The sequence below is a fragment of the Myxocyprinus asiaticus genome, chromosome 2 (genome assembly GCF_019703515.2).
Source record: "Myxocyprinus asiaticus isolate MX2 ecotype Aquarium Trade chromosome 2, UBuf_Myxa_2, whole genome shotgun sequence".
Classification (NCBI taxonomy): Eukaryota; Metazoa; Chordata; class Actinopteri; order Cypriniformes; family Catostomidae; genus Myxocyprinus; species Myxocyprinus asiaticus.
This window is the reverse complement of record NC_059345.1, coordinates 34,970,849-34,989,203: the sequence shown is the minus strand read 5'-3', so window position 1 is coordinate 34,989,203 and position 18,355 is coordinate 34,970,849. Positions and strand designations below refer to the sequence as shown.

The following is an 18,355-nucleotide window of genomic DNA, read 5'->3' as shown; positions in this document are numbered from 1 at the left end:
CCTCACAGACAACTATTAAAAAAAACTGCATGCTGTCATTGATGCTAAAGGGGGCAATACACAGTATTAAGAACTAAGGGTATGCAGACTTTTGAACAGGGGTTATTTCATTTTTTTCTTTGTTGCCATGTTTTGTTTTATGATTGTGCCATTCTGTTATAACCTACAGTTGAATATGAATCCCATAAGAAATAAAAGAAATGTGTTTTGCCTGCTCACTCATGTTTTCTTTAAAAATGGTACATATATTGCCAATTATCCAATGATATGCAAACTATTGAGCACAACTGTATATATATTATGCCCCTTTTTCAGTTTTCTTAATATATTTTTAGTTTTCATTTGCATTACGCTTACATGTTGTCAAAAGTCTGGTGGGTAAAAACTTAAATTTACTAGCCAATGGCGATTCTTTTTCCAACGTGTCCGTAGATGGTTGATGTACTATAATTTGTTCAGAATCTGACACTGACAAGATTGCCTGATTCTGCCATAAATTTGTTATAAAATGTAAATATGACAAAATGTTCCCTCAGATTATTATTACAGAACAAAATGCAGATTGACAAGAAAAGTAAAATGTAAATGTGTGGTAATAAGTGTTAAACAGCAGTGCTTTGTGGGATATTTCAATTGAATGAAAGTTTCATGAGAGGAGGCTGATGCAAGACTCACTAAGAGATGGCAACATGCTGCAGAGGTCAACAGGGGCATGCTACTGAGGGAGGGGAGAGGAGAGGACAGGGCAAAATGGCTAAAGCCTTGCGATTATTTTCTGTGACTCTTTACTTTGAAGGGCCATTAACAGACTGCTGTCAATTTCTCTTCCCCTCACACAACACCTCATACATCTCAACACAAATTAAAAGCTGCAGCCCTACTTCACCTGATGTGAACTTTCATTGACTCATCAGCCATGCACAAATAGTCCTCCATTTCTATTTCTCATTTTGACTTTCTAACTTCCTTAGAAGATGTGCAACAGTCACTGTTGTTTAATAGTGAGTTTAAATGTCCTTGATTTAAATTACAGACTAAAAAAGCCAGAAAAAAGTCAGAATATCATTCTACAATGCAATTTAAATCATGCATTCTGTTGTAAACATTTTGGAGCATGCACAGGTCTTTGTCAGGGATGTCCAAAAATGTTTCTATTAGAGGCAATTTGCAGAAAAAAATAAGGTGTTGTGGACCATATTGCTGTAATAAAAAAGGTGCTAGATGCTACAAGATTGCCACTATTGCATTATCTTTATACTGTGTATTTACTATTGTGTGAGTTTTAATCACACTTTGTGTTAATAAAGGATATTTCTCTCACCAAGAACACTTGTAATGGAACAGTGATGTGCCTTTATATTTTTTTTTTATAATAGGCCTATAACATTTTTATACAAAATACTATACTGGGTAAGAGCTTGTTAATTTCACTGGCAATGTATTTTGTGTTTTTATTTTTTGACATCTATTCGGTGTCATTGCAAAACACATACAGAGCTAATGAACAATATTGGGTGTGACAAATCACAATAATTAGAGGCAGATTATGCACTGAGCCAGATCATGCAAGAGCTAAGCACACTCTCCCAAGTGTCTCAAAGTTGAAGGAATATTTTGGGTTCAATATACAAATTAAGCTCAATCGACAGCATTTGTGGCATAATGTTCATTTGCAAAGAAATTACCTTTAAGGTTGATTCTCATGTGCGAGACTGCAAGCTGAGCACGTGTAGTACAGGCACAGATGTGTGAATTTATTTAGCACTCTCTCTTAAGTCCTCACTCTCAAGTGGCGCTGAGAAGCCCATGAATATTTGTTCTTGTTTCAACAAAACATAAGAACGAACCAATTCACAACAATTAAATAAACTACCCACCGCGTGCTTGGCTGGTGCGTCTCTGTGCGCACTCAATAAACTCAGTGCGGCCGCTCACATAATGCCAGCTCTACTGAAATGTAGGGCTGGGTGACATATTTTGAATATTCACAATATAATCACGATGATTAGGCAGATGATATAAAAATAAACAATATCGTAAAAAAGGGACTGCAAACGTTACAAGGAAAGAAAACTTATGACATGTTTTGCAGGGAAAAATGGGAAAAAAGCCCCTTTCAATTGTTCCAGAGTGAAAACTTTATTATTTTAAATGTTGGTAACCGGTTTATGACCGGTTAATTTCATTCTTATAATTCTGTATTAATGTTATTAACCGTTTTTTATTTTCGTTCTAACCAGTTACCAATTGGAAAGGAGTCAGCGGAACGAACCGAAATGGAAAACATTTAGCTTTTAGTCCCTGCTCGAGAATATATTGCAATAATTTTAATGTGCCTTTTATTTAGCCATTAAGTTTTATAAAGTAATTTCTAATAATTACTTTAATTTCACCACCTTCCATGGCAGCAAAATTAATCAAAATAACATTAAAATGGCGATATGCTCATTTGTGATTATTAAACTGCAAAAGGCTGCAATTAAATCTCTTAAAGGGGCAGAGATCATTTTATAAAAAAGCCAATTTTCACCACTTGTTTTTATGAATAATAACATATGAAATGATACAAATGAGCCTTTATGTAGACACAGAGTTTATATATGTGCAGTAATCTAATGCAGTCAGAATTGGTTTCTATGATTATAAGCTCCAGGTGAGTGCAAATGTTTTTAAATCTTTTTTTCCTTTAATTTTTATTAAATAATTTGTATATTGTTAATTAATCCCCCCCCAAAAGAAGCAAAGTTTGTTGAAGTTACCTTATTTTGAAACTGTTCTTGGTAATGTTTGTGAATAAAACAACATATAAATTTCATGTGCATGTCATACTTGTTATTTTTAACTTACATTTACATTTTCAGAGTAATCAATTAATCGTTTTTTTGTGGGTAAGAGTACTCGACTACAAAAGTACTCGAAAAGCTCATCCCTAATTTTAATGAGAATAAGTACATGGGCAATATATCTAACCTGATACCAGTCCTACAACAAACACATCATTATTTTTGAGTGACGCTTCATCCGTGGAAATCTTTGTTGAAGTCTGCCATCAGCCTTTTCCACAAGAATCAAAAACTTAAAGCTACTTCTGCTATGGGTAAATGTATTTAAATTGTCTGGTGAGGTGGAAGCGCAACAGGGTGCCAGGACAGATCGCAAATGTTCCACCCTATTCGGAAAATAAGTTGATAGTGAAAGATTACCTCGTTAAATGTTTTAAATTAATTGCATGTGTTAATTTCGACAGCCTTAATTTATAGGGATAATAAAATTACTATGAAAATATAAATCTTATTTTGAAATTTGAGCCTTGTGCTATGTAAAAGATAGATGCATATTTGAGTTGGTTTGGCTCCATCATGTGAAATAAACAGTTTAATGAATATTATCCCACACTCAGTTTTATGATGATATCAGTAGCATGTGAATGAGATGAAATATTGGAGAGAGAGAGAGATGACAGTGTCCATGGTGCGAGTGTTCAGACGTGATTTTTCCTGCCCTGCTTCTCATTCTGGAGCTGTGTTGTTGTGTTAAGGGGCGGAGCTGGCTGCCGATGATTTTATCTGCACACAACGTGCTGTTTTCACTTGCGATAATGCAGAACCGACACAAAAACTGAGAACTGAATGACAGAGAACTCACAAGTTATTATTACCAGTGTAGTCTAGGACTAGTAGCAGCTCAAATACAGTGCATCCGGAAAGTATTCCCAGCGCTTCACTTTTTCCACATTTTGTTATGTTACTGCCTTATTCCAAAATGGATTAAATTCATTATTTTCCTCAAAATTCTACAAACAATACCCCATAATGACAACGTGAAAGAAGTTTGTTTGAAATCTTTGTTATCTTGGCTGTGTGCTTAGGGTCGTGCTGCAGCAGGTTTTCATCAAGGATGTCTCTGTACATTGCTACCTTTAAAGTATACTCAGTTTAGGATTTAATCTTTAAATTTTTTAATTAAATGTAGACAATTTCATCATCTTCAGCTGACATTTGACTCCTTTGACTTTGTGACGCTCCGCACTACAGCTCAGTAGGTGGCGGTAATGCACCATAAGCTGGATTACCAATTGCCAATAAACATCACAAGAAGAAGAAACACTTTTATTTATTGAAAAAACACGATATTTATTTATATAGTTATCGTTTTATTGCCCAGCCCTACCCGTGGGCCAAAGTTTGGACACCCCTGGTCTATGCAGATGTCTGCACACATATTTGTGATAGTAGGGGCAGTGAAAGATACCCTCATTTGACAGATTTCACAAACATACTTCCCGGTCCATCACTTGATGACCAACCCTGTTGTAATTTACAGGGAAGCAGAAGCTCACCCAAGTACCAGAGTGAAGAGACTTTTTTTCAGAGGAGGGATAGTCTGCCACCACTTTGGGATTATTTGTTATTAAGAATGCACAGCATGCAATGTAAGCAATAGCCTACTTAATTTAATAAACCATAAAAAACTACTATATTATTTGATTCAGCAAGTCTCAAATCGGATTTCTTGTACCAAATAATACAATATGATGTTGTGCATTTATACAAGCCTACTGTAATGTTGTATAAATTATTAACCATAACATTGGATGATTAAACTCTGTTTACATTTTCAGAGTCCAATAAAATTAGAGTACAGAACTCTAATATTTGTTAAATACAATTTATATATATATATATATATATATATATATATATATATATATATATATATATATATATATATATATATATATATATATAAAACTACATATTTCTAGGAAAACAACATATTAATTTTTCATTATCCAATACTCACCAAAATGCAATCCACCTTTGATTGTACAGTTTTGCTGCAAAAAAAAAAAAAAAAAGAGGAGAAAGAAAAGGTATATTAGTATGACACAAGACAAGGGTAACTTGAGAAACATTCATGAAGCTGGCTTTATTAATAAATCAGTGGCATTCGAAACATCTTTCCATCCTCTACCCCACTGGCTCTGTCCGGCTTAGACCAATATATCTCCAAGAACGCATGTGGTCATGCACAAAAAAAGTTTCTTGCATTAATGTTCCTTCACACTGAAGGTCTATAAATATTTCCACCAATCAGAATGTGTCAACCATTGGGATGTTTAAGGGACTGGCATGATCCAGTATGGAATCTATATACAGGTATGGAACATCAGAGAAGGTCTAATTTGAACTCAAGGCATTGTAAGGATGGTTTCCTTGTGATGCCTGTAGAATAATTTGGACCTTCAAAAGACACTGGGTACATTCTATGAAAGTCATAGGTCAATCTGTAATAAGGGTGTGGTTTAACAAATGACCCCTGCACACAAAGTACGTGAATACATGCTTATGCATATGCACACACTTCTTTGTTTTTTTTTATTTTTATTTTCTCCCCTAGTTTGGAATGCCCAATTCCCAATGCGTTCTAAGTCCTCGTGGTGGCGTAGTGACTCGCCTCAATCCAGGTGGTGGAGGACAAATCTAAGTTACCTCCGCGTCTGAGACCGTCAATCCACGCATATTATCATGTGGCTTGTTGAGCGCGTTACCACGGAGACATAGCGCATGTGAAGGCATCCATGCACAACTCACCACACGCCTCACCGAGAGCGAGAACCACATTATAGCGACCATGAGGAGGTTACCCCATGTGACTCTACCCTCCCTAGCAACCGGCCAATTTGGCTGCTTAGGAGACCTGACTGGAGTCACTCAGCACACCCTGGATACGAACTCGCGAACTCCAGGGGTGGTAGTCAGTGTCTTTACTCACTGAGCTACCCAGGCCCCATGCACACACTTCTTTAATAATTCCAACCCTGTTCTCTTCCATTTCCTTCAACACCATAAGAAAGGTCACATCAGGCCACACAGTGGGTGTACAAGACAGTGATCCAAACTGAAAGGTTAACTAGAGCAAAGACAACAGAGACAGAACGTGTATGTGTACACTTCACAGTTTTTTGGCCAAAGTGCTCTCTACTACGATAAATTTGACCACAGTAGGTAAACATACGAGTTGGGAATCGAAAACCAGTTCAAAATCTAATTAAAATACTTTAATGTAATTAATAACTGGCTGTTCTTATGACAAACTTTAGTTCAATTTGATACATAGTTTTGTTGTAATAAATGGTACTTTAATAAAAAATTTAAAAATATTTCTGTTTTGTTTAGTATTTCATTTAGTATATGTATTTACTTTTTATTTAGTATATGCTTGGGAACAATTGCTGGAGTGCTTCCTTAAAAGTAGTACAATTTTATTTGAATTCATTTTAATTGTAAATGTTAATGTATTGTTTATTTTAGCTTACATATGCATTACGAGCTCTTGCTCTTGCATTTACAAATAAAAAATGGACTGAAGGTAATCTCAATGATCAGCAATGATAGATTTTTAATGATAAACAATTTCCCTGCAATGTGTCAATTGAAGAAGCTGCTTTAAACCGAAGGACCAACAACTATCTGCTTAGCAGCATATCCCTCAGTTCACCCAAAAAGGTAAAAATACTGTGCACAAGTCATATAGACAACTTTTATATTATTTTATGATGCTTTTCTTTTTTTTGTGTGGCATTTTTTAACCTTGATAGATCCAGTCACCCATAACTTTGATTACATGGAAAAAAGGGGGCCAAGACACTTTTTTTATTCTTCTTTTGTGTTCCACAAAAGACAGAAAGTCATCCGAGTTTGGAACAACATGAGGGTGAGTAAATGTTAGGGCTGTTGCAATATGAATAAGTATCGATATTTTATTGATTTGTTTGTGTGAAGTTAAGTTCTTCTTCGTTCTTTGCTTGGAGCCAAAAAACGGTACACTGTTCGTGAACATTCAGACACCGGCCCCGTGGCTGGGGGAGGTGATTAGAGGTGCATTTAAATATGAGAATGCACAAGACCACATGTCATACCTTAACTAATGTGACATTAATGTGTTATCATTGACTTTATGCCTCATTCTATGAGTAGAATTCACATTAGATCAGAAAAAGCAGCTGTTTTAACCATTCGATAATGATTTGAAGTAATATAAATAATGTGTAATTTGTCATGTTTACATTCTGCACACGGCCATGATATGCACTGGTTAAACTCTGTTATTGTAATTCATGATGACACTAATACTACTGCAAAAATGAGAGTATAAAAACAGTTAATGGCCAGAATACAGAAAAAAGTATGATGATAAGAGGCATATCTCACTTTGGGCTGATGTATGAATGGCTTTCAGCTGCTGATGGCACATGAAACGAAACTAAATGTGATTGCATATTTCATTAATTCATTTATTATTTTATAAAATTCCACTTATTACAGCAAAAGTTGTGTATCTTTAATTATACATTGTCATATGAACAACCAGTCAGTAACTGCACTGCTTGATTTAATAGAGACACAGGTCATCATTAAATAAACTGAAACAGTTCCAGAGACAGTTTAGACTGTATTTTGTAGCCTAATGTTGTACTTCAGGCTTGTGAGACTTCAACAGTTCTTATTTAATTTCGAGTTGGACATTCATAACTTGCACATCAGTATAAGATTACTTGTATACTGGAAGCGCTGTATGTTTCGTGCTGTAGATTCAAAAGAACCGGCTCATTAGAATGGTTCTTTCGTGATCGGACTACACTGGAAGCACCATGTGTTTTGTGCTGTTGATTCAAAAGAACCTGCTCCTTTGAATAATTATTTCGGGAATCAAACTGTACCGAAGCACATATGTTTTGTGCTGTTGATTCAAAAGAACCGGCTCCTTTGAATAATTATTTCGGGAATCAAACTATACCGAAGCACATATGTTTTGCGCTGTAAAAAAAGAGCCGGCCGGAGACTCGTTCAATTGGGAATTAAATACACTGGTAGAACTGTGTGTTTTTACGCTGTAGAGTCAGTAGAGGGCAGCGCTGCTGCAGAGATGCGCTGCTGGAAATACTGTCAAGAGTATTTAAGGACGGTGTTCCAGCCACATCAGCAGAAAATTGCACGCTGGAGAACCGTTAACGGAACCGAAAGTCACGAAGATCATACAATTCCAGTATTTTTGGGACCGGTTCTGAACAAGAACTGGTTCTCAGTTCCCAACGCTATCCGTGAAACACAAGATTGAGGGATGTGAGGATTGTGTTTGTGGCTGTCCAAGCTCCAAAATCACTCATAAAAGCACCTTAAAGTCATCCATAACACTTGTGCCTTAGATTTCAATTCTTCTGAAGCCATATGACAATGTTGTGAGAGGAACAGACCGAAATATGTGTTAATTCACCTCTTCACCCATTTGAAACTGGCGCGCACGTGAGAACGGCTTGTTTACATATGTGCACCTGACATCATGAACGCTTTGGGCTGACAAGAGCTACGTTAAAGTGAACGAGATTGGAGGATGGGTCAGTCTTCCGTGCCCCCCTTACAATACTTTCCACAAACCAATAGGGAGGGCGTGCTCCACACTTTGAGAACCACTGTCCTAAGCTAATTGTATTACATCTGCTTACATGATGAGAAGAAACCATCTAAAACACTTTAAAAGCTGGCACACTTGGACCTCTGAGACATTGTGACATCCATGAAACCTGCATAATTGATTACACTGAAACTGAAATTGTGGTATGATATTGCACGTGTGTAATCAAAATGATTGCGCTCCCTTTCTCCATTGCAATCGGTTTGATTGAAATGGATGCTCACGCGCTCATGCTCGGTAAAGTTTGGGTCATGTTTTTTCTGCTTCAACTTGTCTCTGTCTTTTTTCAAACAAATTATCATGCAGCACATTTTTCACTGGGCTGTAAAGTGATGTCACTGACGGAGCTTCTCCGTGCTCACCACAAATATCCAACTAATCAATAATTAAATTCATTGTCGACGATTTTCATTTTTGATAATTATCTATTTTATCGATCAGTTGTTGCAACCCTACCTAAAAACATATGTAGGATGACCAATGGTTGTAATGACAATGCAGCACTAGCCCGAATTCTCTTGCACTGGCCCTGGGCCATCCTTTCTGCCAATCCCTGATCTTCATTTTGCCAATCCCCAATGGTACACCACATACACTGGCTTTTGTACAGGATATCCAATCACACAGTGTTTGTTCCAAGACTATGACTTTCAAATTGGATAAAAAAATAAAATAAAAGGAAAAAAACTTTTAGGTTTATTCCACAGACCAAAGACAAATAGTAAGTTTTATCTGACCATCCATCCCTATGAGAGAATGAGAGGTGAGGGAAGTAATGATCTGTTACTAGGCGAGGTGCAGTTTGGTCCCATGTGGCTTCAGGCCAGGTAGCTCTCATTAAGCTGTCTCTATGTAGGTAGTCTGGAGGCTGGTAAAGGATTGTACCCCTGTTGTCAAGAGGAAGGCAGGCAGTAGAAATAGGATTTCCTGTTAATGTCACTTCCTGTGGCAACAATGTCTTTATTGGGCTGTTTCAAGCAGACACCTGATTGGGACTTACTTAACCAATTAAACATGTAATCACCAACACCAAAGCACTATTAAAACTATAAACACTATTAGCACAGTCTTCACCTGATACACAGATACAGTCACTATTAAGGAAAGAACAAAAGTGGAGCCAATTAGCTTACAGCTGGATCTCATCCAACCGCCTAATGTCCAAACAAACATTACAGACAATCCTTGTAGTCAAGTATTATAGGGTCAAACTAAGCTTCTTGCCAAAATACAAATTACCTCCAATGAGCTCTAATTTTGAACTGATCCAAAGGAGTTGGTTGGCAACTGATTGGTTCCTTTGGACATACACAAGGTGGCACAAGCGCCAATCATGCTGAAGGGGTTGAACACTGTAGCGTGAAAATCCTGGATGTGATCTGAATGGAAAGTTATATAGCAAAGGTTTGAGAGCTTGATATCATTAATGAAGAGTTAGTGTTTGTTTTCCTGTAAACTGTGGCCTGATTTAAGCTACAGACTTTTATCCTGTCTGTTGGTCACTGCCCCTCCCCCCAAGAACCCCTCCTTGAGCTGGCCGAATGGGCCCGGATCACAACAGGAACGTAAACAACCGCCTCAGTGAGTGAGTGAGAGAGTTAGAGAGACAGAAAGAGTGGGGTAGGGGGAAAGGTGAGGGGTCACTATGTCACATGCTCTTCAATTAGGTTGTCGTGGGGAGTGGACTGTGTGTTCCATGGCTAAATCCACATTAGCAGAATGCTGACTGAGAACAGCCAGACACCACAACAGAGACTAACACTACTGCTAGTCAGCATGACCTACATGTAAGATATTTGTGTGTCAGAGTGTGTGCGAGAGTTTGAGATTGGGGATGAGAAAGCTATGGTCGCTCTATCTGTCACTCTGCACGAACTCACTAGCTCTCTCTCTCATACTCATAGTCAGACAGATAACTCCACTGAACCTGCTGAACTCTGCAACTACCGTGCTGAACCTCTTAAACCTCCTGTGTGCACTGACACATACTTTATCAAGCTGCTCTGTGCAGGCTGGTACACTTCAAGCTGGTTATTACATTTAATATAGGTATAATTACTACACTTTATATAGGAATAATGTCAGCCTTTAATGCACAAACATTGCAATTACATTGAATGTACACAATTGGTACCAAAAAAGGGAAATCTACAACAGGTCCAGCTAACCTTATGTCTGTCTGTTTCAGTCCACGCAAAGCTAGTGATGGCTTTTCTCCATGAGCACTCCTTCATATTAAGGCTGAAGTGTATAATTTCTGTGCCACTATTATCACCAAATGTAACTGTAAAAATAATCAGTGTTTTCAAACAGATTACAGAAATTTCCCCTCATCTACAATTGGTTGAATAAACAGATAGTCCTGCCCCAAACTCATACCACTGGCGGAGTCAATAGCTGGGTTCCCATCCAAATGTGTCACATTTTGAAATGTATTTCTAAAAATCTGACTAAAGACAAGGCGAATCATTGCAAGTTTTTATCCACTACTCCAAGTGCATTATCTCGAATGAGCCCGCCTTTTCATGATGTAGCAGCTGAATGACCTCCTTGCTTTGGGGGAGAGTTGTATTTGCAGTATCGGAGCAATTGTACATTGTTTTATAAAATTCTGCCGGAAGATGCCACAGAATGAGTGTAAAATCTCATTTAAAGGAATAGTTCACCCAAAAATGAAAATGTGCTGATAATTTACTCACCCTCAGGCCATCCAAGAGTTTCTTTCTTCATCAAAACAGAATTTAAGATTTTTAGGATTTCATTTCAGGCCTCCTCCTTTAAACAATGCAAGTGAATGTACTCCATTTTTTGACAGTCCAAAATGCATATTTAGGGTGCATCAAAATAATCCACACAACTCCAATCGACAAATAAAGTTCTTCTGAACCCAAATGATTGATTAATTTTAGAAACAAAAAAATACATATTCTTTTTAACTACAAATGTTCACTTCCGTACATCTCTGTGATGCGCACTCATGAGAGGGATGACATAAGCTCGTTGGTAAGGTCACGTGTCACGTGGAGGAGGAGGCAGGAAGCCTGGAACACTTTACAAAAAATCTTAAATTCTGTTCTGATGAAGAAAGAAACTCAGATACACTACCTGTCAAAAGTTTTGAAACACATTCTTTATTATGATTTTTTTTTTTTTCACATTTTAGAATAACAGAAAAGTCATTAAAACTATGGAATAACATAAATGGAACTATGGGAATTATGTTGTGACTAAACAAAATCCAAAATAAATCAAAACTGTGTTATATTTTAGCATCTTCAAAGTAGTCACCCTTTGCCTAGAATTTGCAGACTTGTACTCTTGACATTTTCTCAACCAACGTCTTCGGGTATCACCCTGGGATGCTTTTTAAACAGTATTGAAGGAGTTCCCATCTATGTTGGGCACTTATTGGCCGCTTTTCTTTATTATTTGGTCCAAGTCATTATCAAAAACTTTTTTTTATTTTTTTTTATTTCATTTGAATAAAAAAGAAAGTTTTATAATGAAATAAATTAATATGGTGGCACAATTATATTTTTGTCCACAAAACTAATTTCAAACATTTAAGCATACGCCTTCAGATCAAAAGATTTTTAAGATCATGAGAAACATTTCAGTCAAGTGTTTCAAAACTTTTGACCGGTAGTGTACATCTTGGATGGCCTGAGGGTGAGTAAATTTATCAGCTAATTTTCATTTTTGGGTGAACTATTCCTCCTCCACGTGCAACCATGCCAACATGCTTACATCAAGCAAGAGGACATGAACTCACTCCTCCCAGAGCTGGATGGAAGCGGAAATTTCAAAAGTATATAAGTATTGTTTTGTTTCTGAAAATGATCAATTGTTTCAGTCCAGAAGACCTTTATTTATTGTCTGGAGTCGTGTGGATTATTTTGATGCACCCTAAATATTCATTTTGGAACGTCAAATATTGGTGGCCGTTTACTTGCATTGGTTGGCGATAGATGCCTGGAATACTTTCCTAAAAATCTTAAATCCTGTTCTGATGAAGAAAGAAACTCCTCCCCCTGAGGGTGAGTAAAATTATCAGCAAATTATTATTTTTGGGTGAACCATTCCTTTAATGTGCATTGTGACTTCTGTCAAACTTTAGAAAATCCACCTCTGCCAAGCCCAGAAACCTCTAAGTGAATTTTGAAAGTTTATGCGCATATCAAGAGTTTTCATTCAGCTTTTCTTAAGCGCAACGTAAAATTTGCATATAAATAGTTGGATGGAAACCCAGCAAATGTTGCTAATTGCTAATTGCGCCACACAAACAGACAGAGGAATGATTTGATTGCGCCACAGAGCTGCAGTGTTACACTTTTAGGTGAAATCAAGATGGCTTACATATAGTTAGTTAGTTAGTGATTTTATGCCATGTCAGCTTCCAAGGCTATTTTCATGGTGAAAAACAAGTTAAAATATATTAAAAGGTAGAGTGATTAAAAAATAAACTATATAAGCTTTAAAATTTATTTTCGATAAGAACTCTAAAACGTATTACAGATTGACTTTGTTAAAAATCTTTTCAAAAGTATTTGCTGAGTAAAATAATTTCCTAAAAGAAAAATCCAGCACAATCCAATAAAATATGTTTCATATGTTTTTCATAATGGTGGATCTTCGTCTGATATTAAGAACATTTGTGTGAGTCTGGATTGTCCTATTCGGCAACGGGTGTAAATGATCTGATCCCACCGATTACTGAAATTAAAGATGCGTTTTTTGCCCACTACAGGGTTGATTTCATGCTATTTGTTTGTAATGCATTGATCCCATTCAGTTTGCCATTTGTTGATGATGTAAGAGATTATAGTAGCTTTCAGATCTGAAGGTGGTATGGAGCATTTTTTAAGATCTGTAGAAAGTGCTTCTTTAGCAGCCGTGTCTGCTTGTTCATTTTCTCTGATTCCGCAATGGCCAGACACCCAGCAAGAGTAAATATTAAAATTCTGTGCCTCCAGAGCTGACAATTTGGTTAAAATCTTTACAAGGGCAGGGTGGATATTTTTGAGTGATGCAAGAGCTTGAAGGCATGACTTTGAATCTGTTATTATTAAGACATGTCTCTGTCATGAGGTCTTAATGTGATCCAGTGCTAGAATAACAGCATTGGCCTCTGCTGTAAAAATTTAACTCTGATTGGGGATCCTTATTCCATTTTGTGATTGATCACATATGCAGCCGACACATGATCTCCAGACTTCGATCCAAATGGCTTACATAATATTGAAGTATTAAGCTAGGATACGAGAAATAATTTTACATCGAAAAAATGACACATATCAGCTTTAAAATGTTCTAAACACATATAGATATTTGAAGTACAAATGAGTATCATAGGCAGCATGCTAAAGCTATTAGCAGAAAATTGAGTATGCCAGCCAGGCTTCCTTCCAACTGCTCCTCTAACAGCAACTGTCTGGCTTCCCAGACTGCTGTGAGAAGAGGGGCGATTTAAGGTCCCAAACACACGGCTTCTGAATAAAGGATCACTTAGAGAGAAAATAGAAGGACAATGTGTACATACGTGTGCAGATATATCCCATTTCTGAAATAAATGTTGATGCACAACTATAAGGCATACACTGTAAAAACAATTACTGTAAATTTATGGACAAATTCCTACAGAAATCTACTGTGATTCTTAAATACAGTAGTTTGCTGTTAAAAATGTTGCATTCTGGGAGATCAAGAGCAGGCTCACTGTGAAGTGACTAGTTTTACTGTAAAAAGCATGTGAAAAAAGCTATGCAAGGCATTAAGGGAAAATGAACATTTAAAATCATGATATCATCTTGGTGAAAGCTATAGTGACATTTTTAAACGTATATTTTAAGCCCCAATGAAAATTTTAGTTTGTGGCATATGGTTAGTGTTCATGATGTTTCTGACCAACACCTCTGTTCTTTATCATCTCACATCAGCCTTCACTTCTCTGTCTAATGAGAAGTCAAATAAAAAAAAAATCAACCTTTGAAGCAATGTACATATTAAATGTACAATTTTGCCAGGAATGAGCAGTGTATTTTTTTTTTTTCATGAAAAAACAACAACAAGCTGTACACAGTAAAATAACAGTATAGCACTGCATTGTGGGTTATAATGGTGAAACACCCATAAGCCTTTGTGCTTGAATAAGTATGTATGCTTTGGCAATGCATTGGGGCAAAAAAAAAAAAAAATTATTCAGACTTAATAGAAGTCTTAGTTTAATTAGTGTTGTTGTTTTGTTCTCAGTAGTTGTGTTTTGTTTGGAGTCACCATTATGGTGATTAGTGTTCTCGAGCTGGCACCTTGGACCTTCTTTATTATTATATTATGTTCTTCCAGCCAGTCAATTTACATTTAAGTAAAAGACCAGTTGTTGCACTGTGCTACTTGGAAGACAAAACCTAAGGTTAGACTGAATATCTGATCCCCCTTATAAATGGCTCTATATGTGGTAATAGTGATGCATTACACACAAAAGCAAAAACACTAAAGGATATTAGAGCAAAATTATATCAGCATATTTAGTGTTTGGGGGGGTTGATGTTGGATGGGTCAAGGAGGCCAATTGCACCACCTTTAGTAAGCTGCTGGCGCGCCCCTATGCATTGCATAACTTGCATATATGGTCTTTGCGCCACTGCAAGTCACACACAGAAATCAACTCTCGGCATACAAAATGCAAACAATGGTGACAATTAACAAACATACTTTTATGTAAAAAAGTAAAAGCTGAACATTAAAATACAAGTAACTTAGATTACAACAAAAACAAGGTCAAAATAAACCAGCAAATAGTAAAAAATCAAAGTAAATTATTCATGCCGCAGTGCATGCTGGGAACATAGCTGTTAATTTCAACAACAGTAGACAGTATGTAATTTAACAGCAATATGCTGCTAAATTGCAGTTGTATACTGTAGCTGTCAAAAACAGTATCTTGCTGTTAATTTCAAGAACGGTAACACACCGTATTTTTACAGTATAATGCTGGCAACCACAGCTGCCAGTAGTTTACTGTTTTTTTTACAGGATTATTTTTTAAAGTGTAGGGCCCACAAGCATTTTACAAGGTGACTTAAACTAGTCTCTCTGAGTGCCATAATGTACTTCACACATTTACCAAACTTTATTCTTCACCTTATTTGAAAATAAACTTTAAGAAGAGTTGACTCTTTTATAATACTGTAAATGGAAGCAGCACAGTGACTATGGTCATTTAATTTAATAATAATGATTTAAACATGATTTGCCAGGCTTCATGCATTTCTCCAATTTGAACCGTTTTGTTATAGAGTGAATCTATTCTAGACAAAGCTATTGGTCACTGGGTAAAAGGAATGAATAAAGCACCTTCATGTATTACATTCAAACGCCTGTTTCTTCAAAAAAGGTTTGTGCATTTTAAAAATATATATAAATTACATATCAATTGTTCAAAAGGTTGTTGGAGCTGATAACAGATTTTGCAATGAGTTATATTCTACTGTGCTTTTTGCAGATCCTCTGTAATGATTTGTGTGTGTGAGTGTGTGTGTGTTTATAGGGACAAGAAATATGATCAAAGTTTATTTTTCTCTTGCAACTATTCTGGTCTTTCATCTGTGTACAAGTGTAAAATGACATGCGAAGCAAACACAAGACCCTCTTAGTAAATCACAGAAACACAGAGGAAACGCCACAGACACATAACTAGTTTGCTGGATATTTTCAGCAAATATAAAAAATGTACAAATATTTTTAATATGTAATATTTTGAATTTGGAATATTAAAAGACATTGGGACTCTATTTGCAGGCCTAATGCAATGTTTATGTAGCAAAACCACTGACACAGATCTTTCTCTTGTTCAAGCATTGGACTAACTGTAGGCTAAACCAAAACAGAGTTGTCTAACAGTGCCAAGGCAGCAGTTCTCAGACACTGCAGCTTGGTGAAAAAACAGCGTGGCTCTTTGCCAGCGGTGCTATGGCTCATTTTCAATTCTCTTTGAAGGTGATTATCACCATTGTCTCTTCCCCTCCTCCCAATTCCATCCCATTCCCCTTCATATGTAGATAAAGTTTCACACACACACTGACATCCATGTTCTGTACATGAACAGCCATGTAAAAAAGAGGGACTAAATTCAGCCCCCCTACACTGACCTCTTCGTGGTCTATGTAGTCAAAAGCCTGCCGTTAATCTAAAATTATCACACAAATTTGGTGTTAACCAAGTGACAAAACATATGAAATTAACCTAAAATGCTACAGAGCTAAATCACAATATTGCACAGAAAGTGCAGATCACTCTAAAACATCACCCTCTGCTGTTCTGATGGGAAAGTGAATTATTTCCCCTTACCAGGTGAGATTCTAGTAGTCATTTGCCAAGAAAATAACACTGCTTTAGTGCCGGATAATTTATATATTATTAATATTCTGGACCATCACAAGTCATTCCCATTAGTGTAGGCCTGAAAGATGAAAAAAAAAAAAGAATCGAATCGAATTATTACAAAAATACTGCAATTGCGATTTGAACTGCGATATGATTATTAAAATAAAGAATACTAGTAGGTGTTTCCTCTTATCTAAAATTAAGTCAAGGGCAAACATGCTGTATTGCAAATAGAAATACTCTTCAAGAAAGGGTTTTCACACTTGAGTCCTCTTAAAAAGAACCAGACTAAATAAATAAAAAATACAGTCAAACATAGAGAGTGAAAAAACAGTTTCACTTCATCTTCACATTGTATCTGTTCAATGTGTACCTGTTTTTGTCCACTTTGTGATAGGGTCTCAGTCCACTTTTCATCATTATTTTTTGGAACCCAATAATAAGCTATAATTACGAATATATTATGGAAATAAATGTTTTATATTATTATTATAAAACAGTAGCATATTTATGTACTAATGTCATGTACTAATTTACACTTGCATGCGGCATAGCCATGCGGTCCGATTAAACCCTTCAGCCTTTATTTTGGAGGAAGCTTTTATTTTGGCCGAACACTGAAGGAAGATGCTTTTTGTAATTGAGTTGACAATGGCCTTTTACTGCAGAGAAATGCTCTCATTGACTCTTCTGTCCACAAAAACCTGGTGTTATGGGGTTACTTTAGATTTGGATAGAACTGTTTTGCGGCCAAGCATATTTGGAACTATGAAAATGTGTAATTAGTGAATCTACAGTGCTGTAAATATAACACGCTAAACTCATTAGCCTCGTGTGCTTTGAGTATGTGTAATACACTACAGAGAACAGCGCTACACACATACAGTAAGCACAGAAAGCAGCGCATGCTGCAGACTATTTATTGAATTAGATCGCAGCCCTTACGGTTTGATAATCACACTATGTCATTTTGTGATTTTGATTTTTATTGATTATTCGTTCAGACCTACTTTAGTGACAAAGATTATTGTAGCTAAAGTTCCTATTGGCATATCACAATTTCTTTTCCACAAGGCTCGCCAGAAATAGTGCCAAATACCCTGTTCTCTTCCACAGAGCCTGCAACATGTGTGTCAACCACCATGCCAAATGCAGATCAGGGTATCAGATATCACATCGACAGTGCTAATCTTTAGTGCTCTGCTCAGAGTGAAGGCCATCTGCATGATCACTCCAATGGTAAGTGGTAGATCTATGGGGTCCCATAATAATATGCAATAATAGCTGTGGAAAAGCACTTCACTTACAGCACATTCTGGATGCAAATGATGCACAACTTTGACTCACACAGGTTAAAACTCTAGTCTTGAGTCCATTTCATCTCAGAGTGAAGTGCAATAACATTAATGTATGGCAATGAGTGAAAAATTTGGTCCCTGAATGTTTTGGTTAAAAATGAAAAATGGTGATCCACTTGTTATTAGACAAACCACATTCA

The 18,355-nt window shown here is 36.5% G+C and overlaps 1 protein-coding gene across 2 annotated transcripts in view; it reads right to left on the bottom strand.

Moving 5' to 3' along the window:
- The window catches only part of LOC127416086 (DNA-binding protein RFX7-like), a 52,970-nt gene that overhangs the window by 31,930 nt on the left and 2,685 nt on the right, over window positions 1-18,355 (bottom strand). For both annotated transcript variants that reach the window (XM_051655216.1, XM_051655223.1), the window contains exon 2: window positions 4,804-4,837. In XM_051655216.1, the coding sequence (XP_051511176.1) occupies window positions 4,804-4,837 (34 nt within the window). The remainder of the gene's footprint in view (window positions 1-4,803; window positions 4,838-18,355) is intronic.